The sequence below is a fragment of the Podarcis cretensis genome (genome assembly GCF_951804945.1).
Source record: "Podarcis cretensis genome assembly, chromosome: 1".
Taxonomy (NCBI): domain Eukaryota; kingdom Metazoa; phylum Chordata; class Lepidosauria; order Squamata; family Lacertidae; genus Podarcis; species Podarcis cretensis.
In genome coordinates, this window is record NC_137170.1 from 81,330,094 (window position 1) to 81,356,956 (window position 26,863).

Consider the following 26,863-nt stretch of genomic DNA (forward strand, 5'->3'; position numbering starts at 1 on the left):
TAGTGAGGCAGTAAGGAAAGGAGGAGCTCTGTGTTCTGAACATCTTTTCTAGTTCTCACTTTGTTTGACAGACTCACTCCTTCACACACAGATCCGTGCTCCAGGTGAACAAAACAAAATAGCTTGTGCTGAGAGAAAAGCGACTGCCTGCCAAATAAAGGGCGAGTTTGCCAGTTTTAGTAGAAAGCAGGCAACACGTTTGTGTCTCTCATCCTAGCCTAGCTCTTACAAAGCCTATGATGGGGTGTGCGTGTAACTCTAGTCTCAGCCTCCCCCTCAGGAGAGGGTGGTGACGTGAGTTGGCCTGGTGGAGGAAAACCGTCACAGCACAAGTCAGCACTTGCCCGGTATTGCTTGCTGCTGCCGCTGCTGGAAACAGACATTACTATCCCAGCTGCCTTGACTGTCTGGTAATCAACTGGATTCCTCCCCAGGTGAAAAAAGCAAGGGCCGAACCAGATGCATTTGTTTTGAAATGCGCACTTGCTGGTTTGGCTATAGAGCAGGAAGGTATCTACTTTTATCACTAAATGGACCATGGGGGGCAATGGGAGCAAAAACTGCCTCCTCCCCAGCTTTGCTGTCCTGCATTCACCTGCTGGAAGATCACCCCCCACCCTACCCCAATAATACCCCAGTAATTTCCTTGGTATTGCAGCTGGGCTAGGGGTGGAATTAAAGCAACAAAGCACAGAGAAGGAAGGCAGAGGAGAGGGCAGTTTCCCCCCTGCTGTCAGCAAGCTCAGTTTAGTGATAAAGGCAGAGCACCCACTTTCACTTTATAGCCAAATAGAAGAGCATGTGTTTAAAGGGCTTTGGAATGACGCAGTTAAAAATTCCGTCGCCATATTGGGAAGTTCTGTCGGAAGACTTAAGTCTGAGAGAAGAAATAGAGAAATAGAGCTGTTTTTATATTGTGGGTGAAACTCCTCAGTGGGACTTAAGAACGACAGTTCTGTAATTAATGATGGAAAGAGCGCTGTTATCTATGAAGGCGATGATATATGGAAACCATCTTGATTTGAGGATTGGAAGAACGGAAAAATTCACACAGGATTATTATTGGTGTTTATCGGCTTAAGGAGACTATCAGAAGAGATCATAAAGAAAAAAGAGAAAATATATGAACAAGATGTGATGTGGAAACAGCAAGATAAGACTGGATAGAATTATGAACTTTGTTTGGACTGATTTGGACATTAACGCAGTGGCAAGATGATCAGAATCCCCCTTCGGATCTTGAAATATGGGTTCTCTCAACAAAATTTAAAATTCGGCTTTGTAATTCAGAATTTATGTGATTTGATTTGATTTGATTTGATTGGCCGGTTAATAAAAATTATTTTTTTAAAAAAGAAGAGCATGTGTTTAGCAAACACCCTGCATCTGAGCTTGGCTCTGATTCGGATCACTGGCTCCCCACAGCTCAGGGATCTCTTCCAGCACTACCTGCCCATGTTTTCCTTTGTAGGAAACACACAGTGTGTATGTCAAGTGCAATGAATCCCCAAACCATTCTCCTCTGGTGTGGCTTGGAGGCAGCAGCAGATTGACTAATAAAACAGGCAGGACTGAATTTAAATGCCAGCTCTGCCCTCCAATGTGAAATGCAGCCAACTTTGGCAATTTCTAAAGTATGCTACCTTTCCATGTGCAAGTTAGGTCTCGCATACAAAGCCTGTGGTTGACCACACCCAGCCACAGGCCTGGGAACCCCCCTCTAGCCATCCCAATATCTGTGTATACACTCCTAATTGCTCTGCGTTCAGTGTGCTGCCACTGCTGGTTTGGGTGTACATACTGTACAATGTTCTCCACAATCTATATCTGGCCTGTTGTTTCTTGGCCAATACTGTGTTCTGATGCATTGAGAAAAAGAACAACTTAGATGCTTTTCTAGTTAATCATGTGTACATCCTAAGAAAACTGATAGCTGAAAAGCAGTAGGTGGCTGCCTAGGAAACACTGACCAGTATTCTTAGTGGTGTGAGTAGTATGATTCTCTTGCTGCTACTGTTGGGCTTGTAGCCTCGTCCAACCTCCATTAACCACAGCCATTTAGAACTCTCCTTTCCGAGTTTATCTGTGCCTCACCTTTAACATTAATATAGAACTACTATATATTTTGGGAAATGGTTTGTCTGTTCTCTATGCACTTGAACACCTCTTAAGATATTGTAACCAAATTTTTCATGATGGTTCTTGAAATCAAGAAGCAGGTTTCGGTCTGTTTGGAAAAAAATAGATGCCTTTCAAAATTGCAGTCAACCTTTCAACCACCGATTTCAAAACTTCACTGGGGTTTTCTTTGGTTTCATTTCTTAGATTTCCTGAGCAATGTTGGGCACTTGACACTAGTACTCTTCTGTGAAGAACTCCAGAAAGAAAATCCCATACTTTGCCCAGACTACAGAGAAAATTGTGCTCATTGTACCATTGACCAACTTTCCTCATAGCGGATGGGAGAGGTCAATGTGGTAATGATGGCAACTATTTCATTTACTTTATTGAGGAACACTTATAAACTAATTGCCGTGATAATAAATCTCAAAGCTGTGTGCAATATAAAACATAAAAATGTAATAAAACCATTATTATAAACCCTGTGTCACTAGCACAACACCCAAACTCATGAGCTACAGGACCAAGTATTAAATTGTGCAGCAGCACCAGCAGCAGCAGTAGAACACTCAGAATGTGAGCGCAGAGGAAGATTCTTTCCACTGGAGATCTAAAAATGGGTCTGTCATGCCCCCACAGAACTATGGTATGAGAGAGAGGTCTGCTTCCATCACCAAAGGGAATATGCACCTCCCTACTCTGCTGCTTTAATTCTTCCTGCTCCCGGCCCATCTCTGATAGAAGATTACATCAACATTTACAACACATTACAACACACATAAATAAAAGTTGAATGTTCAAAGTTTATAGCTTATCGCGGTACTTTCACTATACCACTGAACCTTATGAATACATACAACACACCTGCCATACCCATGTACCTTTGGCAGTGCTTATTCCGCAACTAGGGCAGTTGACTCCCCTTTTCCTTGTCATTCCTATTTCTTTAATGCTGTGTCTGCAGCAGTTCCTCCTTTTTTCCAGTACAGGAAAGATTCTGGCAGAAGCTGCTTCTGATTTAAATCTCCTCCCACTGTCAGCACCAGACCAGCTAGTTCTGCCTTGATCTCTACCAGCTTCTCAGCACCATCTATCCTCAGCTCCCTGATCTTCTTTTTCATACACACTATCCCTGGGTGACCTCATCATAGCCATTGTTTTTAGTACCACTTGTACTCAGATGACACCCATCTCTGCCTCCCCTGTAATTCAGTCCCACATCTCCAGCTTCCTCTCCAATATCTCTGCTTGCCAACATCTTAAACTCATTATGTCCAAGACTGACCACCTCATCCTTCCAAGCCCTCCTTTCCACTCATGCTTTCCTTATCCCTTGGCAATGTTATTACCCCACCCCCCATTGATCAGGCACATAGCTTTGACTTTATTATTGACTTCTCTCTCTCCCTTATTCCCCATATTGAGTCTGTGGTCAAGTCATGTCACTTCTCCCTTTATATCATTGTAAAAATGTGGCTCTTCCTCTTTGTCCTCTGAGCAAAGCTTCTGGTCCATGCCCTGATCATCTCTTGCTAGGCAGCTACAATCTCCTCCTCCTTGGTCTTCCATTGCTTCCTCTTAATCCCCTTGCATCTACCAGGCATTCTTCTGCCGAAATAATACACCTTTCTCATCATTCTGATCACATGAAATGCCTCCCTAAAACCCTCCTTTGACTTCCTGTCCTAGAAAAAAAAAAGCATAGCTCAGTGGTTGAGCATCTGTTTTGCATGGTTCCAGATTTAGTCCTGAAAATTTCCAGGTACAACTGGGAGGGACCCTGTCAGAAACCGTGGAGAGCTTCTGCCAGTCAGTGTGGATAATACTGGACTCCTTCATGAGGGAGGGTGGGGTATTATTATTAATAATAATAACAATAATCTTGATGGACCAATTATCTGACTTGGTATAAGGCAGCTTTCAATGCTATCAGTTCAGCACAAATTATTATTACCCTTACTTCTGAAACCCTCCATCCCCTATCTCTCACATATATCCCTGTCCATTTGTGATCTTCCCCCCTCTGTCCTGAGCCTTGTGAAGTTCTGTTCCCTGAAAAGACTCCACCCTTTCTCTCTTGCTGCCCCACATGCTTGAAATTACCTCCCAGAACTGCTGCAGGATGCCACTTCTCTTGATTCCTTCAAATCCCTTTCATTGGCACCTTTGGTTCCATCTCCCAGTTCTCATGCCCTGCTGTAGGTCAGCCTTTGCCTAGGTGCATGCAATTGCATACTGCTTCTATGTTGATCCAGCCTCTATGTTCCTCCCCTTCATGTGTTGTTTCCACTGTGATGAATTTTAGATTGTAAGCTCCGCAGAACAGAGAGATGTCCTCTTCTACTGTGTAAAGTGTGTGTACCTTAGTGGTGCAATATAAACAACAAAAGCGATCATTTCCAGATGGATAGTTGTGTTAGACTTGCAAAAACAACAAGGCTGTTGTAAAAATTACTGGGAAGAATTTAAATGTGCTATATAGAAATAAATGCTAATGATGTTAGCACATGCGGCTTAAATTGCCTTTGAGCCTCTCTTGTGCTAGTTCTGTTAATGGCTGGTTATTGCTCATGAGAACAGAAGCTTTTGTGATTCAATTCAATTACAAACCTAACTAAGGCAAAAGCCTCTTTAAGCTTCATGTGTAAAATGCCCTGTTGGTGTATGCACTAAAATGGCCTCTTGTAAACAACAGGTATGTCAATCAATTGCCCATGCATACTGCTTGCATGCTCAGAAATGTAAAATATCACATTATATTGATATAGTGTATGTGGGGTACATGCATTTCTGCACAGTTCTGAGCAGGATCTTTGACACAAAGCTAGAAGTAGCACATCATGGGGGTTTTGAGGGAGATTGAATGTACTGCTTAACAACATCATTTTATAAGGCAAGTGACAATCATTTTTATAAAATACAGAGAGGGAAACAGGAAGTGTGGCTGCCTCCTAAAGGATGCATTGAGCAAACAGTGCCAACCATGTCAAAGCCAGTCATGAATCAAATGGCTACGTTTGTTGAGCCTCCATCCTGATTTGTTTGCAGGGGGATTAGATTACTTTGATTGTTGAATGAGCATTCATTGTATCAAAGCAAGTGTTATCTCACACATTCTACCGTGTTGCCCCATCACTTTCCTCATCAGAAAAGTCCTTTCTTTTTTTTTAAGGAAGTGGGTTTCTTGCACAAAAGCTCACAATAAGCTGTATTTGCACAACCTGAATTTGCCAGTATATGATTGAATCACACCCCCAAATAGTGACAAATTAGAAGTGCCCATGATAACATTTCCATAGGTCTAACTAACTCATCTTATTCTCCCTCCTTGACTGAGCTACCTCTGAGGCCTCACTAGGAAGTGAAAAGAGGGACAGGAAGGAAGGAAGGAATAAAGAGAGAAGATGTAAATTATTTCAGAGCTAAGGAAGCCTCAAATGAAACATTACACATTAGAACTTATTGCATGGTGGGCATGTAAAAAGCTTAAAGAACATTGGGAAATGATTTATGAGATGAAAAAAATGTTTAAAACAACCTTCTCAAAAAGACTGGAGGCATTTCTGCTAGGAATTGTTCAGAGGTCTCCAGTTGCCAGAAAAACTTATTTATATACACAACAGTGGCGGCTTGGATTTTGTTAGCCCCAAAATGGAAAGTGAGAGTGGTCCCAGGTAAGAAGGACTGGCAACTTAAGATGACAGAATATGTGGAACTAGCTGGTCTAAGAATGAGAGCAAGAAGAACAGGTATTTAAAGAGGAGTGGAAGAATTTCACTGAGTATATGGAAAACAATTGTGCATAGTTGAAAATGCTGGCAGCATTAAGGTAAATTCAACAGTATAATAAATATTAGAGTGATGTAAGATAGGAGAACTGAATTAGATGGTTATAGCAAAATATGCAGGAATGGTGGATAAACTAAATGAACCATGGAAGGGGAAGGAGGGAAGTCATTGAATGTATGGTATAATGAAAGATGATTATTTTGAGATGTAAAATTGAAAAGTTAACACACACACACACACACACACACACACACAAGATTGCACAATAGCCTAAGTGTTTTCCAACCAATATAAAGTGCAGCCTCTCCCTCCAAAACAATGGTGGGCTCATAAACTTAAATGGATTTACAAAATAGAGAAAGAATTAATATGCCATTTATCACAAGTGGCAAAGCACAACATAACCAGACACTGGAAGTACCTTTCCAGCGCAACAATAGACAATGGATACTGAACAGTTTGCGAAACAGCTCTCCTTGCAAGATTAACATGTGGACAGATCAAGAAAGATGGTTTTTACCCCGGTGTGGTTTAATTTCATAACACATGCCAGTATTCCAGAAAATGAACAATTACCACCATCAGCATTTGGCTGAATCTGGCTGATCTAAATTTAAATTTAAACATAAATTATCATCATCACTTTGAACCCCCACCTACCACTTTCATCAATATACCAACACTTTGTATGGTTTCATTGGTAACGTAAGAGGAAAAATGAGTATTACTCATACTTAATCTAAGCACAACCCCCAGAGCTGCTGATTAAGTGTTTTAGTTATAAAATGATGAATGTTAGCTCCGTTCTATCACATTTCCCCTTTGTTTTCATTTTTGTTTCTATTTAAACCACTCTATGAACCTGGCCACGTGACCCGGAAGTGTCTCCGGACAGCGCTGGCCCCGGCCTCTTAAGTGAGATGGGCGCACAACCCTAGAGTCGGACACAACTGGCCCATATGGGCAGGGGTACCTTTATGAACCTGGAACTTGTACATTGACCACTAATAATGAACCATATGTTGTAGATTTCACTGCAAATTTATTGTGCTGTTTTTGTGATGTGGCATGAGAAGGCTTGGTCTGTTTATTTGTATAATTTATTATTTCTATGATCCCTGTTTGTGAAACCCAATGAAAGGTTGGTTGGCTAAAAACAACAACCCTATCCACTGAAACAGCAACATTGTGAATTATTCTAGTAGTAGAGTCAGAATGCAAATAGTTTTGATAGGAGATCAATACAATCTTCCCATATATTGTTTTTAATGTTTGAAGGGGAAGGGCAGTCATTGAAGGGCAGTTTGATGTGTGCATAATTTGAGGTTATGAAATCACATTTAGAATGTCCAAAGGCAACTGAGCCAGGGGTGAGGGGGAAATGCATGTGTCACAATGGAGGCAATGGGAGAGCACTAGAACTGTTACCGCATGAGGGTAAAAGGCCAATTAGAGACATTTTTATGTTACAGTTTAAATTTGCAGAAGATTTATAGAGCTCATAAAAGCTATGGCTTGTGTGCCCTGGCAAAGAGGTGTGTGGAGAGGAATGCAGATTACTTGGTCAAGCCTACTGTTGGGTTAGTTTTTTTTCCAGAGCAAGACGATCTTCAGCTATTCCACTCAGCGCTACTCCTCTGACAATGCACATCAGGGTGAGGTTTACAAGGTAGATTTCCCATGCAATCATTGCAGCCATCTTGTGATAATTTGTATAGGTGAAACTGCTGTTACAAATTATTATCTCATCAACTCAAGCAAGCACTTACTAAGTTATATACTCCAGTGAGGCATCTAATCATAGCCTGCATTTTTATCAAAGCTTATATTTTTGATCAGGGCCTGTATTTTAAAATGATCTTAAAGATTTTCAAATGTTTCATGCCAGGCAGAAGACCAGCTGCCTAAGAACCTTGGCAAGATGTTTATCCTCCTGGACAAGGGGGCCCCCTGATTTATAGCAGAAAACAATTCTCAAAGTCGTAAAAAGGGAATTACAGGCTGAGAGCCAAGGTTACACTGACCCTACATATTACAGAATATAAAAAAGGCTGAGAAAACATAATTAAGAGTTGATAAATAGTAAAACCATGTGCCTCCCATTAAACTTGAGCCATATTTTCCTAAGGTTAAAAGGCCAAGAGCAAATGGCTGGAGAAGGGAGTGTAAACAGAAGAAGAGGTTTTCTTCCTATTTTTATTTTGAGACTGTAAAATGTTCCTTCCTTTTTTACTTTGAGAAGGTTTATTCTTCTAAAAGGCTATCTATGATAATGTATTAAATATATTGGCTTAAATGTAATTATGCAAAGGATTTAGAAACTAAGAAATGTTAAATCCTTATGCTAGATTCTTATTTCATATAGTTGGAAGAGATCACAGGGGCCATCAGCCCAGCCCCCCTTGCCAAGCAGGAAACATCATTAGAGCACACATATGGTTGTCAGGCCTTTGTTTAAAGACCTCCAAAAGAAGGAGATCTTTCAATGTTGATGTGAACTCAAGATCCTTGACATATGTTTAAGATAAAAATTTAAAACTATTAACCATCTGTTTTGGAGGGCAATAGGGCAAGGAGGGCAAGAGGTGAGCTGGTAATTAAGGTTCCTTGTTGAGACAAATGTAAGATATATGACTACTTATTTGTCGTTTATAGATAGAAGAATATATAGCTTTTTGTTTCCCATAAAAGGCAAAAAGGAAATGGGTGTATCTTTTGTGATTGGTTCTAGCAAACAGCCAATAGGAATTTCAACCAGGCTGATTGGACAGAGGCAGCCACAGGAGGAGCAAGGGGGCTGGATTAAGGAAATATAAGTGCTGGCCATAATGGCAGGAGGCCAGGCCAGAGCTTGGTAACCATATACCACTGTGCCTCTCATTTATTTGTCTGACAAATAAATTATTATTTTAATTTCTCTATTGCTGCGTTGAATATTTCATTCCAGCTAAGCGTTAACCACAAGCAGGGTGCTACACCAGTGCTTGCTATTCCACAAAAATGAAATGGATTACCTGACAAATCTTCCCCCAAGGAACTCTGGGCATGGTAGTTCTATGAGTTAGCTACCCACCCATCTGGCAACCACCTGACATCATAACATTTTTGCCAGTACAGTGGTATATTTCAGTTTACGAACTTAATCCGTTCCGGAAGTCCATTCTTAAACCAAAGCCATTCTTAAATCGAGATGTGCTTTCCCTAATGAGGCCTTCCGCCACCGGTGCCCTTCCACCATTCGGCTTCCATTCGTAGACTGAGGTAAAGTTTGCTAACCAGAATACTACTTTCGGTTTTGCAGAGTTCTTATACCGAATAATTCGTAAACAGGGCTGTTCTTAAACCGAGGTACCACTGTACAAACCATAAAACCCCCATTGGCCTGGCCATGTTTTATCTCCCTTCAGGTGTAAAGGAGGTGGGCATGGCTTGGTCCCAACAGCCTGATGAGCCAAATATGGAGAAAAAAATCTGCAGTTCTACATAAGCCTCTTAATAAACTTATCAGGTTTATTTCCTGTGTGGGTCCTGAATGTAGTAGTTCACTTTCAATGGACAACACAGGTCTGGAGATTTCACCATGTGTGCCATACGGCACACATGACTTTGGGTGACTACAGATCTGGTAAACAGGTCATCTGTATTGTCGAGTAGAATTTTATCAGCCTCCCCCTGCTTCCCTGGATTTCTGAAGAGGTGCAGAGTGTGGCAAGAGTTTCCATACTACTTGGCAGGGCAACAGATGACCAGTTTACCAAGTAGTTCTATGTCCAGTGTTGTAAGTTGCCAGTTGACAAATGGTCAATCGTCTTCATCCAGTAGAGTCTCCAAAACTTTGGCAGGATCCAACAGGTTTTAGGATGTGCTCAAGACCATTCTAGAGCAGTTCCAGAACCACAATTTCACTGCAGAATTCCAGCCTTGCATACTGTTTGAATTAGCCATATTCCATAGTACTGGATAGCAGATCAGAGGCCAAGAGGAATTTGGTTAGGCCCCTGCCTTGGCCCTTTTAAACTAAGGAAAGGGAACCTGTGGCCAACCAGATGTTGTTGGACTACAGCTCCCATCGTTCCTGACCAGTGGCCATGCTGGCTGGAGTTGACGTCCAACATCAGTTACATGATCACCTCTGCTTTAAACTTTCTTGTTATTCTTTTCTTCTGGGAGCAATATTTCCTGTGAAAAATATTGCCTCTGTTAGTGGTCCCCCATGGCTCAGATGCACCTCTGATGTTCACCAAGACTTGTGCGACTTGAGATCAGACAGGCCCCTTTCCTGTTGAACTTCAAGCACTTGACAAAGACCTGTCTATTCCAGCAGGCATCTTCAATATGTTCCATTAGACCTATTTCATGTTTTGACCTTTTTTATTGTTCCAATTGTGATTTTATTTGATGGATGTCTTATTGATTGTTCTATAAACCGCTTTGAGCCCATTTATGAAGAAAAGCAGTCTACAAATGTTGGAAATTAACGAACAGAGTTACAACTGAAGGATGTTCAGAATAAAGGGCAACACTGAGGGAAGGCGATCTGGAGATAGTTGTGCAAATTATGTATATGCAAATGAGATGAACTAAATTAGCATGCCTCATTTATGTGTTATCTGACATTTGGAGGCTGCGACACAACCAAGAGGCATTCTTGTTTCCTTTGGCCAGAGGCATTCCCTTTTCAGAGGCCAGAACAACAACAGCGTGTGAGCAGAGCATTACTTTTCACTGAGTTGCACATTTTTTGTACATATTCCTGTTTTTTTTCCTGTACTACTACTGCTATGATGAGGATTAGAGACACACCTCTTCTTCTTCTTTTAATGAAAGATTTACAATCTGAGTCAATTGATGAAGTACCAGAGCACCAGGCAGAAAAATTGGATTCTGGATGCCACCCAGATTCCTGAACAGTGTAAACTCTGCCACATGGCCTGCACCTTCAGCATCCCAGGGTAGGAGTGGGGGTTGCCTGCAAACAGAAGCCAATACAAAGGATGCTGGACATGTATATGCAAAATTATAGGGAGGGGTCCTCGCAGGTACCTACACACATGTTTTAGCATGAACAGAAGAATTCCTAAGAGAAGAGCCTGGGCCTCTTGGAAAGGCTCTCAAGTAGGATTGATAAACATCTTCAGCTTGCATAAATTGCCATCTCTCTGCTACATCAAGATCTGCATTTCATCCCACCCTCTCCAGATTCCACTAAATCTACTCTTCCCCAGAGGAGGGCTTTGCTGCCAGGGTGTGGAAGGAATGCACAGAGTGAGCAATTCCTTCAGTCCCACACCCACCACCACTGCCTCTGGCACATGTAAGTTGCAGAATATGCAACAGCAAACCAAATTGATGAGCACCAACTTGTAATGAAATAGTTTCTCCCTAATGAATATTCAGTCTGTAGCTGAGCATAAGCATAAGCTATCACTCATTTCGCGGGCAGGAGTTCCCTTTCTTCTTTGACCATTTTCCCTCCACCCTTGCCCATGGAGAGTGAATGTGATGTGTGATCTTGGATCAACTGCTCCTAATAAAGTTGTCCTTCTTGCATCGCCATTGAATAGACATGTTGGCAACCATGTTTGTGAAACTCCCACATGCTACACCTCTGCTCTCTCTTCCTTCTTGCTCCTCTTCCTTTGATTTTATGGTTTTTTTTATTCATCTTCACAACAGACTTGTGAAATATGTTGCTAACATTCTCATTTTATAGGTGGGGAACTGAGCCCCACAGGGGGCTGCTGAGAAGGTTTGAAGTCAAGCAGTGAGACAAGCCCAGGTCTGTCTTCTCAGATCAGACAAGTTGGGTGTATGCTCCTACTCTACTTTTTCTTTTTTTTAAAAAAAAAAAAAATTATAACCTCCTGAGCCAAGTTTTAAAGCATTTTTATCTACACAGGTTATCTGCTGGAGATATCCACTTTCTTCATGCCATGCATAAATTTACAAATTAAAGCATGGCATGTATTTTGTAGAAATGGCTTGCTTGACCAATTAAGGGGTTTACAGTAACATCCTTTAAGATCAAGTGAAATGGTTTTGCTAAAATCTATAAGCATGATCCTTTATGCTCCACTATAACTCTGTGGCAGAAGCTATTATTCACTTACTCAACATTTGCAGATGTACAAAATACCGGTACATTGCCACTCTCATTTCAAACGGTCACTCAACATCCCATCTGAGGCTTACTGTTAAGAGTGTAAGAATTGGCCTGCTGGATCAAATCACAGGCCCTTCTAGTCCCAGATTCTAATATCCACCTCTGGATAATGCACAAGCAGAGCATGTAAGGTGATGACATTCTCTGTTATTTGCTCTCAGCGCTTAGAGGTGTGTGGCTTCTGGTTATGTAGGTTCCATTGAGCTCTCACAGCTAATAGCCATTGATAGTCCTCTCTCCCATCAAATCTTTTTTAAGGCCTTCAACACATTTCATGACGCTGAATTCCATTACAAGTTAATTAGCCATTGTTTGAAGAAGAGGCATCTACCCTTTTTGACAGGAGAGGAACTGGGGCTGGGAAGTGGAGACTCACATGCAACCACCCTTTACATTTATAGCTGATGTGGGATTTAAAAAATCCAAGTTCAGGACACTACCAGATCGCAGAGCCTCTAAACAATATCATCCAGAAGGTTCACAGAGGACATGGAAATGCTATCCTTTCTAGTGGGATGACCCTCTCATTGTGCCTATTCTGTCTATTTATAGAGAAAATCACAATGGCAAATCACAAGTCCCTCTCTCTCTGATTTGCAGGATGTAAGCCATTTCAGGATCCAAAGGATGACTTGCTCATGACAGAGTCCTGTGCAGCTGAGTCCTAGGCAATTTTACTCAAATGCAAATACCCCGAAGTTCAAGGTGGTTTGGTCCCAGTGAAGTGGGTGCTGGATTGCAGCTCTGGTGCCATTCCACCATATATTTACATGGCCCACCAACATCCTACCACATGCTGTGCCAGAGTCTATGAGATTTTACACCCAGCAGCCCAGCACTTGCTTGCACAATATCCCAACACTAGCATCCCCAAGTTCTGCTCATCCACCTCTCCACCTGTGTAGACTGAATGAAAGCATGAAATCAGAAAGAGAAAGCTGGAGACCTACAGTGCTTGGCATCCTAGGCAGTTTGTTCCCCTGCTGCAGCATCCTCTCAGTGACGATGGAGACAATTTCCCCACGTGCCTTCTTAGCCCAGGGCTGTTGAGGTCCCAGAGGCTGCCGACTGGGCAGATACTTCCTTCTGCAAGCACTTGGGTGAATTAAACTCTCACTCTTTAACTGTAACCATCGGTGCAGTGTCAGGCTGAGCTAAGATGGGTTGAAAGCAAAAAAATTAGTCCCACCCACTGATGTTACCCAACCAGTTATTTTTCTTTTGTTGTTGCTTTAAACACACACACACACACACACACACACACACACACACACACACAAGTTTAAAACGCCCTAAGACAAGTTTGTTCTCTCTGTGGCAGTGGTGCTCATCTTGCAGATCAGCAACAAGAGCTGGCTGCTGGGTGAGACTTTGCTATGGTCTGAGCTCCTGGCAGAAGGAAAAAGCAGAAGGAGGGAACACAAGCCCTCTTCAACCTATCCCAGCCTTTCCATTCAAAGCTACCTTGGCCTACAGCTCAGGTTCCAGTAATCTCTTGGCACTTTGGCAGGGCAGGGCTGAGCTTCAGATAAACAAACACCATACAGTACTGGATTAAAAAGGAGATGAATCATTACCACATCATCAGAACCTTGTTTTTGTTTCTTTATACTTTTCCCATTCATTTCCCATGCTGAGCTGGGTGCCTGCCTGGCCTTGCCTGGCCTTCTCCCCATACCTTTGAGGACACTTCCAGTTGCTATTATTCAGGTGGGTTTCTGTCACACACAAACACATCCAGGTTGCACCATTCAAACTGATTGGGAGTTCTTTTGCAACAAATCTGCTTTCCCAAAAGCTCAGCCTTTTCACGATAAGGACAGTGACTGGAAAGTGCAAGATAATACTTGCTTAGGTCATCTAATTTCCTTGCAAACAAATGAGGATGAATCCTCAACAAACAGGTTGTATGGAAGCGCCCTCTGGGTCCCTGTCCTTTCTTTCTTTACTGGGAACCTTGGGAGGAAGTGATTGTGTCCTCTTGGATTTCATTATACAAAGACAAAGGAAAGCTAAGTATTGTTGTTTAGTCGTTTAGTCGTGTCCGACTCTTCGTGACCCCATGGACCAGAACACGCCAGGCACTCCTGTCTTCCACTGCCTCCCGCAGTTTGGTCAGGCTCATGTTTGTAGCTTTGAGAACACTGTCCAACCATCTTGTCCTCTGTCGTCCCCTTCTTTTTGTGCCCTCCATCTTTCCCAACACCAGGGTATTTTCCAGGGAGTCTTCTCTTCTCATGAGGTGGCCAAAGTATTGGAGCCTCAGCTTCACGATCTGTCCTTCCAGTGAGCACTCAGTGCTGATTTCCTTAAGAATGGATACGTTTGATCTTCTTGCAGTCCATGGGACTCTCAAGAGTCTCCTCCAGCACCATAATTCAAAAGCATCAATTCTTCGGCGATCAGCCTTCTTTATGGTCCAGCTCTCACTTCCATACATCACTACTGGGAAAACCATGGCTTTAACTATACGGACCTTTGTCGGCAAAGTGATGTCTCAGCTTTTTAAGATGCTGTCCAGGTTTGCCATCGCATATACTATACTGACTAAGTATAGTCAGACTTTAAGAAGGGTGATTTGAAAAAGCTTAAGGAACTACTGGATAAGATATGGTCAGAAATACTCAAAGAGACAGGAGTCCAAAGTGCCTGGCAGTTTCTTAAAGGTGAAATATTGAAGGCACAAATGCAGACAATGCCAACAAGGAAGAAAAGTGGGATGTATCTAAGGAAATCAGTGTGGCTGCATAAGGAGCTTACAGATGAGCTGAGATTTAAGAAGGGCATGTACTGTACAGTATAAGAAATGGAAGATTGGGGAAATAACAAAGGAGGAGTATACACAAATAACCAACAGTTGCAGGGGAAAAGTCGGACTGGCTCAAGCTCAGAATGAGCTCAAGCTTGCAGAGAGGTTAAGAATAAAAAGAAACCTTTCTTTGGCTATGTTTGAAACAAGAGGAAGAACAAGCAAGTAGTAGGTCCTTTGCATGGAGAAGACAAAGAAATGGTATTGGGTGACAGAGAGAAGGCAGAAATGCTCAACATCTACTTTGCCTCTGTCTTTACCCAAAAGTAAAGCAGTGCCCAACCAGTGATAACAGAATAAATGATGCCAGGATGGAGCAGCAGTCCAAGATAGGAAAAGAGATATATATCAATATATCTACTCTGAGTAAAACTTACTTGAATACCACCCATGGAGTGCCTGTTATTTTGGGAGTGAAGGAAGGAGGTGAAAATGATGTGGAAGGGGATAAGGGCTGAGGTATCATCAACCAGATGCCCTCTGGGAACACAGGAGCAAATATTAAATGCCTCATATGTGGGCAAAGAGGTGCAAGTCATTGATGAAACACATGGTCAAACTGAAAGGAGAAGGAGGGAGTTGGCAGCAGCAATCTGTTTGGTTCTCTCTCAGCCATACAATTAACACTTAATTGCATTTGGTTAGTAATTTTTTATTGACCTCTTGTAAAACGTTGTAACCTGGGTGAGATACTACATTTCTTTTGTAGCTAACTGCTTTTCCAGTGAGCTAGAGACCCAGCTTCTGAAATATTTGGGAGCAGCTGTAGAAAAAAAAAATCATATGGGCAGCCTATGTCATTTTAAATGTGTTTGTGGGAGCAGGTTGCCCGACCTCCAGTTGTACAAATTCTCCTTGTACAAGTTAATTATGAGAGCAATACCTGCAATAAATTGCATGGGTGGAAATAAGAGTGTGAATGTCCAGAAAAGGCAGCTGGGGGGGGGGGCAATGAGAAGAAAGGTCACCAGAATCCTTGCTGCGGGTGGCGACATTCTTTCTCCCTCCCCGCTGTGTAGCTTGTATTAACTGTTTGCACAGTTGCAGATACAGTATGTGCATGTACTTGAGGTTTCTTTAAAAATAGGTCACCTTTTAGGCAACGCCCACATTGTGAGATGAAGAACAAGGATGCAGCACAAATAACTTTGACACACCTCCCTCTTTTTATAGTTTTTCACAGCAGCTTATAACCCAGAATGTTAAAAACAAGAGAGAGAAGTGGCATTGTATTCCACACAGTGCGCCCCAAACGAGCAGCAAATGTGGTTGCATGAAATCTCATAAAGTTAAAAGGGGCCTTGGATTGCACGCCGGCTTAAAGAATCAGGTAGTAAGCAATGGGAAAGTGTGGTGTAGTGATTAAGAGTGGTAGACTTGTAATCTGGGGAACCAGGTTCGCATCTCCGCTCCTCCACATGCAGCTGCTGGGTGACCTTGGGCCAGTCCCACTTCTCTGAAGTCTCCCAGCCCCACTCACCTCACAGAGTGTTTGTTGTGGGGGAGGAAGGGAAAGGAGATTGTTAGCTGCTTTGAGACTCCTTCGGGTAGTGATAAAGCAGGATATCAAATCCAAACTCCTCCTCCTCTTCTTCTTCTTCTTCTTCTTCTTCTTCTTCTTCTTCTTCTTCTTCTTCTTCTTCTTCCTCTGCTAGAGACACTGGACAGCAGCTGCCAGTCAGAGTAGACAACACAGAGCAGACAAACAGCTTGACCTGGTATAAGACAAGCTGCACCCTTTGTTTAAGGACAATGTGCCTCTGGACTGGTTTACCTGGGATGAGGTGTGGCAGAGTGCCAATGGGCTTGCCTAGGCAGAAGCATTGAGCTCATGTATTTCTCAAATGGTGTCTCATGACACCATTGAAAAATGGAGTTTTGACATGTGGAACTCCTTCACACTGCCCAGCTGTCTCCCTCTGCCTTTTCTTCATCTCAGAAGCCCAACACAACACTAACTGGAAACATCTGCAGAGTAGTAGCAGTAGCTGCAATATATCTTTAAATAGCTTTGTGCAATTGTAAGCATTTTACTAGTTTATGCTGCTACCCAGTTGTCTATGTTTGCATTTTTGTATGGTGCACGTTAATAATTAGGCTACATTTGGTTCAGTGTGTGTCTGGATGAATTTGGCAAAGGGTGGGATGGTAGGAGAACCCCACCATAATTATTATGGGCATGGGAGATATGATGCAAGGGAGCAGGCTGTGGATATTTGCAGGACCATTTCCTATTCTGGATGCTCTGCTAAGGAGTTCTGTCTGCTGGGAGCCAGACTAGCATGTATAATTGAGACCTGGTTGGGGTTAGTCCGACCCAGCTGTGTCTGTCTTGGTACTCAGCACAGCACCAACATAGACTTGAGGGTTTGGAGGGGGTTTGCTATGGTCCAAAATAATGCCATATTTCTTGTCAGAGACATTCCTGCCCTGGAACACGGTCTGTGCCTGACTTTGGACCAAACAAACTAGAGATCCTTCAGCAGCCTCTCTGGCAATCTTGAATGTGATGCTGATGAACTTCAAAATTCTGAAGCTGCCCTCAGTGGTTCTTCATGACCTCCATGAAAACCACGGGGATGTCTCAGTGTGTCATCTGCTCAATGTACAGAGCAGGACACATCCCTCAATTTCATCCTTGCCTCAGGGTATGGGAGGGCTAGTCTGGAAACAAGCGGGATTAAGACAACTCTGTTATCATGGTCAGGTTTGGTCTTATGGTGGCAGCCACTGATACCTGTTGTGGTTATTATTGTGTTAGTTTTATATGTGTTTTGCAAGAGTTGTTATTCTACATATTGGTGTGTTTTTTTAATTTCTTTTCGCCTTAACTTTCTTTTGACTTGTTTGACTTGTTTTATTGTTTGGTTTTATGTTTTTATATCACTGTAAACCACGGTAATATATTTTTAAGAAATAACAGTATAGAAATATTTTTATAAATAAATAATATTTGTTGGTTGTGATTTTAATTTTCTCCATTATTACAAACTGCCTTTGTGATTTTCCTTATGAAAAATGGCATAGGAAGATTTTTAAGTAAATAAATAGAGGCCAAGTCATTGAATTTATGCCACTTACTCTTGCATATTGAGAGTGGAGGAACTTTCTCTTTTAGCTGTTTGCCCCTGCGGCTTCCCTCAAGGCTCCATTGCGGATTGCTGCCATCAGAACCTTTGCATGGCTCACAAAGGGCAATGTGGCCAAATGGCAGGGCTTAGGAATGAATGGCCTTGAGACATGCAGGACTTCCAGGTGCATAAGGACTTCTGATACAAAATCTCCTGAGCTGCCCATGAGAGGAGGGAACTCAAGGAAGAAGCAGGAGACGAAGCAGCCCGAGGCCCAGGGCAAACCAGCTGGTGTTGGTGCCATGTAGATGGGCCCTTGTTATCATAAGCTATCCTGGTGGATAGGTGGAGTGAGCCGAGACACAATATATTACCAGGTGGGGCTCCCTAAGAGTGCAGTCTGTTGATGGGGAGAGGCTGAAGCAAGGTTTGCATATGGGCTGGGGATGAATATATTTAACTTTTCATGAGCAACACTAGCTTTGTGTCTGAAGTGGGGATTAGAGCCTGGGTTTTCCTCAACATCCAAACCCAAATGCTCCAGCCACCACACTTGATGTGATGACACTTCTTTCATCTCTCTGATAGCTCTTAGGCTTATCGCTACTGTCACACAGGGTCAGAAAAAGATGACACAGCTTCACAAAGTGTAGCAATATTGCTACAAGTGAGAGTATGTTCTGCTGGGCGAGATTCCTTATAGGTACCTTGGCAAGTAGGAGCTAAGGTTTACCTAACCTGAGGAGTCATTGCTTCTCGTTGCTTTGTGAGGAGGGCGGGGCTTTAAGCAACAGGCATATTAAAACTTGCATCAAACCAGTGAGGCAAGATTTTCAAAAGTGCTTTAGGGCAATTGCTCACCTTTCAAAAGTTACTCTTGCAGAATGATTTTCTAATAAGGTATTATGTTGTTTTGAAAACCAAGCCATTTATTGGTCTGCCTGAGGAGACTGATAGCCACTTTACAAGTTATGAGTGTAACCTAGGCCTGACTGTAATTGTGTGTAGAGAAGTCTGGATATTTGTAATAGAGGACATTTGTCTGTGTGTCCACTCCCAGCTGTCTTGCTGAGTGTCTTGCTCACCATAAACAACAAGCAAATCTAATTTTCTCAAGGTATTCCTATCTTGAGCCAATAAAAGATGAATTCTGCAATCTGTATAGATTATGCAAATTGAACACAACTCCCAATATTTTCCAGTATTGTTTCTGCAGTGTTTAATACTTTGCATGATTTATTCTGGTTTTGCTGGTCATGGGAAGGGAAAAGATTGCACATGGTACTGAGAAGAAGAGCCCCAGTCTCTAAAACCTTATACAGTTATTGTCCTTCAAGCACCCAAGCTATAGGGTCCAGAAACTTGTTCTTTTTAAACATTAACAATGAGATTATGAGGAAGCTAAATTCTTCAAATAGGAGAATAATGCATGCATTCTTTGTGCTTCTGCAGAATCACGGTGTATGTACTGTCCAACCCATTGTTGCAAAAACGTGCAATCTGATGTCTGTCTGGGAAACAGCACTCATATATTATGTGAAAATATACTTGGGTGATATACAAGAAAGCACTGCTAAAGCAACACAAAAAGGCTGAAATGATAGAGAGAAAGTGAATGTGTAACTTGCCTTTAATTTTTGGAGGAAAATGGAAAGAAGGCAATATTGCAGATAACTGTGGTGACAACTCCTGGCTAAAGCCTGATTTTGCAGAGACGTGTGTTGACAGTTTTGAAAGCAAAATTCTGTAATATGCAGCAACCTGCCTGCACCCTGGGCACTAATACTTGGTGGTTGGTTTAAATTTCATTTATTCTTTTTGTTTGCATTATCTCTATCTACTGCTAGAAGCTACCTTGTGTGAGGATGTTGCCCTAAAAATAAAGGTATAAATATTGAAAATAAACAAGTAAATAAATAGTCATAGGAAGACCTGTCTCTATGCACTCCTCTCTATCCTTCACATTCACCTTGTTCCACCAAGTATCTGCATCTCATGCCTTCGCCTTCACTGAATGTTACTGGAGCCTTGGGGATTCCGTTGTCTTCACACATTCAGCTGTCTATGAAAATGGTGCAACGTAAGAAGTATGGCAACAATGACAGCTGGGTATATGCGCAGTACAATCCCAAAGATGGCAGCAACAGCCAGCTAGAATAGATGTCTAAAGAGGAAATTCAGTTTGCAAAGCACATTGAAAAACATGAACTTTACTGCATGTTACAGCATTAAAGAAAACATGATGAAGATGCCGGTTGGGTGGTACTTTACACCATCAAAACTCTCCAAAATGTATAAAAGCAATTCAAATAAGTGTTGGAAGTGTGGAGAAAAAGTAGGGGATTTTTATCACATGTGGTGGACATGCAGTAAAACCAAGGGGTTTGGGATTATTATTTATGATGAGATGAAAAAAAAAATCTTTAAAGCTTTTCTGTTGGGAATCTTGGGCAGAGATATTCTGAAAAATATAAGAGAAATCTTTCTATATGCAACAGCTGCCACCCGTTTATTAATAGCATCTAATTGGAAGGGGGGAAAGATACCAATGTTAACAGAATGGCAAAATAAATTATTAGACTATGTGGAAATGGCTCAGTTAACAAATAGGTTAAGAGGTAACACAAAGCAATCATTTTCTCAAAAGTGGGAAATGTTTAAGAGATACCTAGAAAAAAAACCCAGTGACATGCTATCTATGGGAGTGTTTGAATGACCCTTGTGTAAGTAAAATATTAAGAAACAAAGAAAGATTGGTACGATATGTTGTAAGAAAGTATTAGAAAGTATGGTAATAATTATAAGTACATTCAAAATCATAAATGTCAACTATATCAGGAAATGATTGGAAGGCCACAATTATTTTATAATTTTATTTTACTTTGATATATGCTATTTTATTTTATGTAATATTATTTGATCTTGGCTTAGCGGAAATCTAAGTGGAATTTGAAGTTTAAATTAACATCTTATAGTGATTTTAAAAAAAACAAGAAAGAAAGAAAGAAAGAACTTGTTACTACCTCATTCACTTGCTAGAGCAGGAGTCAGTGGACCTTTGGCCCTCCAGATGCTGTTGGACTTTCCATAAGCCCCAGAGAGCATGGTCAATCAGGGCGCCAAGTATGGGGGGAGGCCAAGGCCCTCACAAAATTCTAAATCAGAGAGCTGGGGCCCCCAACTTCTGTAGCAGCCGTGCGCTTACAACCTGAGCCATGTGTGTGCGACGTCAGCACGCCATGGGGCATGTGCGCATGGTGCACTGTTGTCATGTGGCTCCTGAGCCTGCTCAGTCATGGGGGCAAGGTGGTGGTCAATGATTAGAAATGATGGGAACTGTAGTCCAGCAATGCCTGAAGGGCCCAAACGTTCCCCAGTTCTGTGCTAGTTAAGGAGGGTCCACCAATTATCCTGGCCCACTAGCAGGTGATGTGAATGCTGCTGCTCTGGATAAGGTTTTTTTGAGCATAGAATTCAGTGTACTTTTCCTCTTAATAGTTATGCGTTGGTGTGCAAGTCACATGTATGACACTTGACACATCCATGGGTGGTGGTGTGTGTGCGTGTGACACTGCATAAGGAGTCTTTTAGACCCTATCCAGCTTTCTTATTTCAGTGCCAACGTGGCCCTTTCACAACCTTCGTTACAATGCTGCCCTGTCTAGGAGGTCACCACAAGTGACCTCCTCTATATTCCTTGACTTTTACTTAGCATTTCTGCCATTTTCAGTTAGTGTCTCTCTTTTCACAAATATTCATGCTCTCAGCCAGTTTCTGTTTTTAATGCAAGTTTAGCATCACCGTTAGCCAATGGACAGATTCTATTTGCATACATTTACATTAATTAATGTAGACAAAAGGACATTAGGAAGAATTCTTTCCCCACCCTGCTCTTTGGAAGACTCTCCAACTTCTCTCTCCTCTGGCATATTTGTGAAATCTGTGTATTATCTCTGCACTGTGAGGAAATACTCTCCAGTGTTCTGTTTTACAAAACGCTGTTTCCTGTGAATTAGAGTGAAACGTAGGTCAGGAAAAATTAAGGCATGTGTATTACTCTGGAGCTATTTGTCATACACTGGCAGGTGTAAAGGCCCTATGATGAAGAGGAGAGCTGTGTTTAGGGAGGATAATCAAATGCTAATGTGGTACACCACTGAGATCTGCTCTATATCTGAATAATTACCTATGGCTGACTATTTAGGTGTTAGTAACCGGGTCAACACCAGTTCAGCAGCTGTACTCATTCTGTCTGACTTCAAGAGTCGAGCACGTGGATGCCATGCTCAATGCTTCAGGTGTTGATTTGCTTATATGGCATAACTATACAATTTGCCTTGGCCTATGCTTGCAGCTGTGTTGCACCCTACAGTGCAGTTGATGATGGCTTCCCATCTTATCTTTTACCAACACCACATAATGTTCGTTGGTTCCACTATTGTTCCCCTATATTGTGTTATTGCTGCTGTGTTGTTTTCTATTGACATTTTGTTGTTGCGGTTGACTTTTTGGCTGAGGGAAATATGTGTTCTTCTAGGGCAAAAACAGACCACATTCACACCATACATTATTTGGTGGTCAGGAAAAAATAGGTATATAAAAGGAGAATACCTGGATGCCAAGATCCAAATTTGGGGCAAGTACTTTTTGGTGAGATTTAATTTTTTTAAAAAATGCAGCGGAATTAAGTGTGGAAATATATGCTGTTAGACCTTTACAATATGCTTTTCTAAGTTTCTTCCAAAATAGTCTCTTCTTTCCCCAGCACAGGAGAAGACCATGTGTTTATCAAGTGAAAAAATGTTTTACTTACAAACTCTCCAAAGGTCAGATTCATATGCTTTTCCATACATTAGTCAGAAAACACAGGCAATACAACTTGGCTTAATTACTTCGGTGAAAGTTTCTAAATTGTTGGTATAGGGATACAAGAATGCCTTGTAAAAGCCATGTTGAGCTTCTCAGGTAGACTGAAGGTGAACAAAGGCCTTGATTGCCTTTCTCCCGAGGTGAGGAGTAAACTAGCCACTTTGGGAAAGCCGTGGATGGTTAAAGATGTATTATAGTGCTTTAAATGTATGGTGTGAATGTAGCCACAGTTTAAAATCAGAGAATATGAGATTAATTGACACAAGCCAGGATCATTAAACTGAAGGGAAAGCCTTGTTTGCCATAGCTCATACTATCCATTTGCCCTTGGCACAAGGAAGGATGTAGACACAGGAATGTGTTCTGAGACCAGGGGTTGGTAACATTGTGGGTGGCAGCTTAAAAATACCTTATTGAAAATAACCTAAGTGAAGGGTGGGAGTGTTGTGAGGTACCCAAAGGCAAAAAAGTGAAACAGAGTAGCAGGCCTCATCAAGCTAATACCACATTAGGAGGTATGTTCCTGAAGGGTAGAAGAAACAAATAAAATCAATTCATTTATCTTTTTTCTAGAATGTTGTCTCTCTTTGTAAGACTTCCCTATATAAGAAAAATTACATCTGATACATTCTTCTTCTTTTGCCCCTAAGGAAGATTCTTATCAGAACACTTTGGGCTTTTTATATCTTCTATACTTCAGAAACAAATCATCTTATGGGTACCAGCTGGAGGCCCACCTTTCGTTCTGTGTTGCTATTTATAACGTTTACCGTTATAAAGTGCCTCATGAAACAATAGCTGTCTCCTTCATCTGGGCTTGCCATCTCATGGCTTTGAAGGGCGCCTTTAATCAGCTGGGTGTCAGGTTGAGGTTCAGCGAGAATGAGGGAAATGGCTTCAGCTGTACGATAGGCGAGGGGGCTGAATTGCTTCCTGCCGCTGAACTAAGGATCAGGAATACCTATTCCTGCAGTAGCCTAAGAGAGAGGGTCATTGTTGCATGAATCCCTGATACAAAAAAAACTTTTCTCTGACAGTATTTTATCCCATAACTTCTGAAACATGGGAGGATGGAAGGTTCTCACAATACCTGACATTCCATATAATACAAGATATGGTGGGGGAGCCAATGTGGTTGTTGGACTCCCAACTGCCATCAACCCCCAGCTAGCATGGCCAATGGTTAGTGGTGATGGGAGTTGTAGTCCAACAACATCTGGATAGATAGCCTACCCTAGGCTACTGCTATCACCCTACTTCAGGGGTCAGCAAACTTTTTCAGCAGGGGGCCAGTCCACTGTCCCTCAGACCTTGTGGGGGGCCAGACTATATTTTGAAAAAAATAATGAACAAACTCCTATGCCCCACAAATAGCCCAGAGATGCATTTTAATTAAAAGCAAACATTCTACACTTATAAAAACACCAGGCAGGCCCCACAAATAACTCAGAGATGCCTTTTAAATAAAAGGACACATTCTATTCATGTAAAACCACACTGATTCCTGGACCGTCCACGGGCCGGATTTAGAAGGTGATTAGGCCGGATCTGGCCCCTGGGTCTTAGTTTGCCTACCCTTGCCCTACTTCCTCCTGAATCCAAGGCTGAGTTCAAACTTTCTTGGTAATTTTAAGTAAAAGCTACAGAACCTGAAGCCATGTTGTTCCCCTCTATTGGTTGTTGAGTTAAAGAACTGGAGCAAATGAGCAGTTGAAATTCACATTCAAGCATTTCTTCAAACAAAATATATCACTGTGGTTGGGGTGGGGTCTCTCCTGTGCTGCTCTTTGCAGGGTGCTCAGCAAAGGAAAAATGTTTAAAAGCATGTGATAGTCTTGGCTGCATATTGTCCACTTGTATAACCTACACCTAGAATGGCATTCTTTGCCAAGAGTAATAAACCTTAATCTTTCTTTATCCTTTCAACCATCAGTCTTGCCAGGCTCTTTGTTTCTGCACACTGCTGCAACGTACAGTGGTACCTCAGGTTAAGTACTTAATTCGTTCCGGAGGTCCGTACTTAACCTGAAACTATTCTTAACCTGAAGCACCGCCGGAGCACTGCCACGCCGCCGGAGCACGATTTCTGTTCTCATCCTGAAACAAAGTACTTAACCCGAGGTAATATTTCTGGGTTAGCGGAGTCTGTAACCTGAAGCGTATGTAACCTGAAGTGTATGTAACCTGAGGTACCATTGTATTTACCAAACACTAGCACATGTTTTTGTGAAATCAGAGTGCTGAGGCGTTTGCAGCACAAAATCCCTTCACTAGGCCAAGCATGTGCTTAAACTCATTTTTCCCAGGCAGAGCCTCCCAAGTCCTGCTGGTGGAGGTCCGCTAGCACAGCATTCTGGGTAGTTGAGAAGGCTGGTTGTTTTCTCTCTGTTTTGCAACTGAAATAAGAAGACTTCTACCTCAGGGCTGTCAACCTGGCACCTGCTGCTCATGTTGGTTTAATGAGAAAAAGAAAGGCAGGCACAGGTACAGTTGAAACATTTCTGTTTTCTTTGTAAATAATCTGTCACTATATGGTGAAGCACCTCTGGAAAAGGGCCAGCAATGAGTTAAATGCACAAAAGGTTTATAGCCTATTCAGCAGGGTGAGGTGCTGTGCTGTGCTGCCACTGTGCAGCAACTGAGGAAGGAGGAAACCCTGTAATCTTGCCAGAGGACTTGACAAGGCAAACACATGAAAACTGTTAGAGTCACACTGTGTGGGTTCTTAGCTGCTGCTGGCTGACTTGCAGTCTCCACTGATGCCGGTGTGGCTGCACAGGATTAATCTGGCCTCTGTCATCATCACCTCTCAATCCCACTGGTAATGGTGCTGAGTATGGTGGCCCAGCAGTGGCCACCATTAAGAATATGAGAATAGCCAGTGCTTTTTTTCTATTAAAAATGTTTAGGGGTACTCTCAAATACAGTAAATGGACAAAAGTACAAAGATAAAAAATGTTTAGGGGTATGTGTACCCCTGTGTCCCCCCAGGAGAAAAAGCACTGAGAATAGCTTTGCTGGATCAGACAAATGCCCTTTTAGTCACTGGCCAATCTTTCTCCTGCAAATGCTCCTCAGAGCAACTGTTATTCAGAAATATGCTGCTCAGCCACCATGACTTCCAAGTTCACCACTTCACCAGCTGCCACTGGATATACTAATGAAGAACTGGATACTTTGAGGATCCCCACCTCAGCTTGCAGACCCAAGGCTTCGTTTCTGCAACTAAGATGTACTTTAATTCCACCATGAAAGAAATCTAGCTGTTTCTTCACAGTTTCAGTAATTTAGAAGCCAGCACTGTGGTTGAACCACTGACATTTCTAAGAGTGATGTTGCACTGCCCCCAACATTGCACGTACCGTTGCCAGTTGTCCAAGAATTTGCAAATACATGAGAATTCAAGGACTACTTGTGATGCACAATCTTCAGCTCTATTAGTAGAAGCTTATCTTGTGGCCAGCAGGCCTCAAGCAAGAACATGGGAGTGAGAGAATGTGCTAGATGGAAAAAGTGTGGATTTTTCAGTGCCTCACTGGAACTGGGGATGATGTGCTGTGTGAAGGGGAAGTTCTGGTCACCTCTCACCTTTTGTACTGTCTCTTTAAGAGTGAGGCCCAGAAAGCCTCAGCAGCACCTGCAGGCCATGTGAATGAATTGGGAGAAACAGTTTTCAAGTTTGGGGAAGAAGCCATTAGGAGCGGTAGGGCCTGCATAATTTCCTCAGAAGCTGGATGGTGCTGCTGGAAGTGAAAGACAGGCAATGGTATTTGAGGAGAATAAGGTAGGCCTTGTCTATCCCCACCTCAGTACAAGAAGTCTGAGCTAAACCTGGTAATATTGAGATTCTGAGATGACCACTGCAAACTGATAATCTGGCAACTCTGAAGTGGGGATTAAGAAATATGCCTTTGTAGAGATGGGACACTGGCAGCAGGGCTTTATCTGAGTCAGTTTTAGTTTGGTTTGGTTTTCTTTAATTTCTTCATGAGGCAATAAAACACAAAAAGACAAATCAGGCAGTAAAAGCTGACCAATATA

General features: G+C 42.2%; 1 protein-coding gene and 2 long non-coding RNA genes across 6 annotated transcripts in view; 1 reads left to right on the top strand and 2 right to left on the bottom strand.

Moving 5' to 3' along the window:
- The window catches only part of PKP3 (plakophilin 3), a 67,455-nt gene extending 54,238 nt beyond the window's left edge, over nucleotides 1–13,217 (bottom strand). Inside the window, exon 1 of one of the 2 annotated variants that reach the window (XM_079970234.1) lies at nucleotides 13,024–13,217. In XM_079970234.1, the coding sequence (XP_079826360.1) occupies nucleotides 13,024–13,065 (42 nt within the window). In that variant the 5' untranslated portion in view covers nucleotides 13,066–13,217. The remainder of the gene's footprint in view (nucleotides 1–13,023) is intronic. The other variant, XM_079970235.1, reaches the window with a different exon arrangement.
- LOC307212868 overlaps nucleotides 1–26,863 on the top strand; it is a 71,562-nt gene that overhangs the window by 12,605 nt on the left and 32,094 nt on the right. The gene's annotated exons all lie outside the window — the stretch shown is intronic.
- Nucleotides 1,436–13,011, bottom strand: LOC307212884. Its single transcript, XR_013837254.1, has 3 exons — nucleotides 8,889–13,011; nucleotides 6,894–7,678; nucleotides 1,436–6,772 (listed from the first exon to the last, which is right to left on the bottom strand). It is a non-coding gene; the product is annotated as an uncharacterized lncRNA (long non-coding RNA).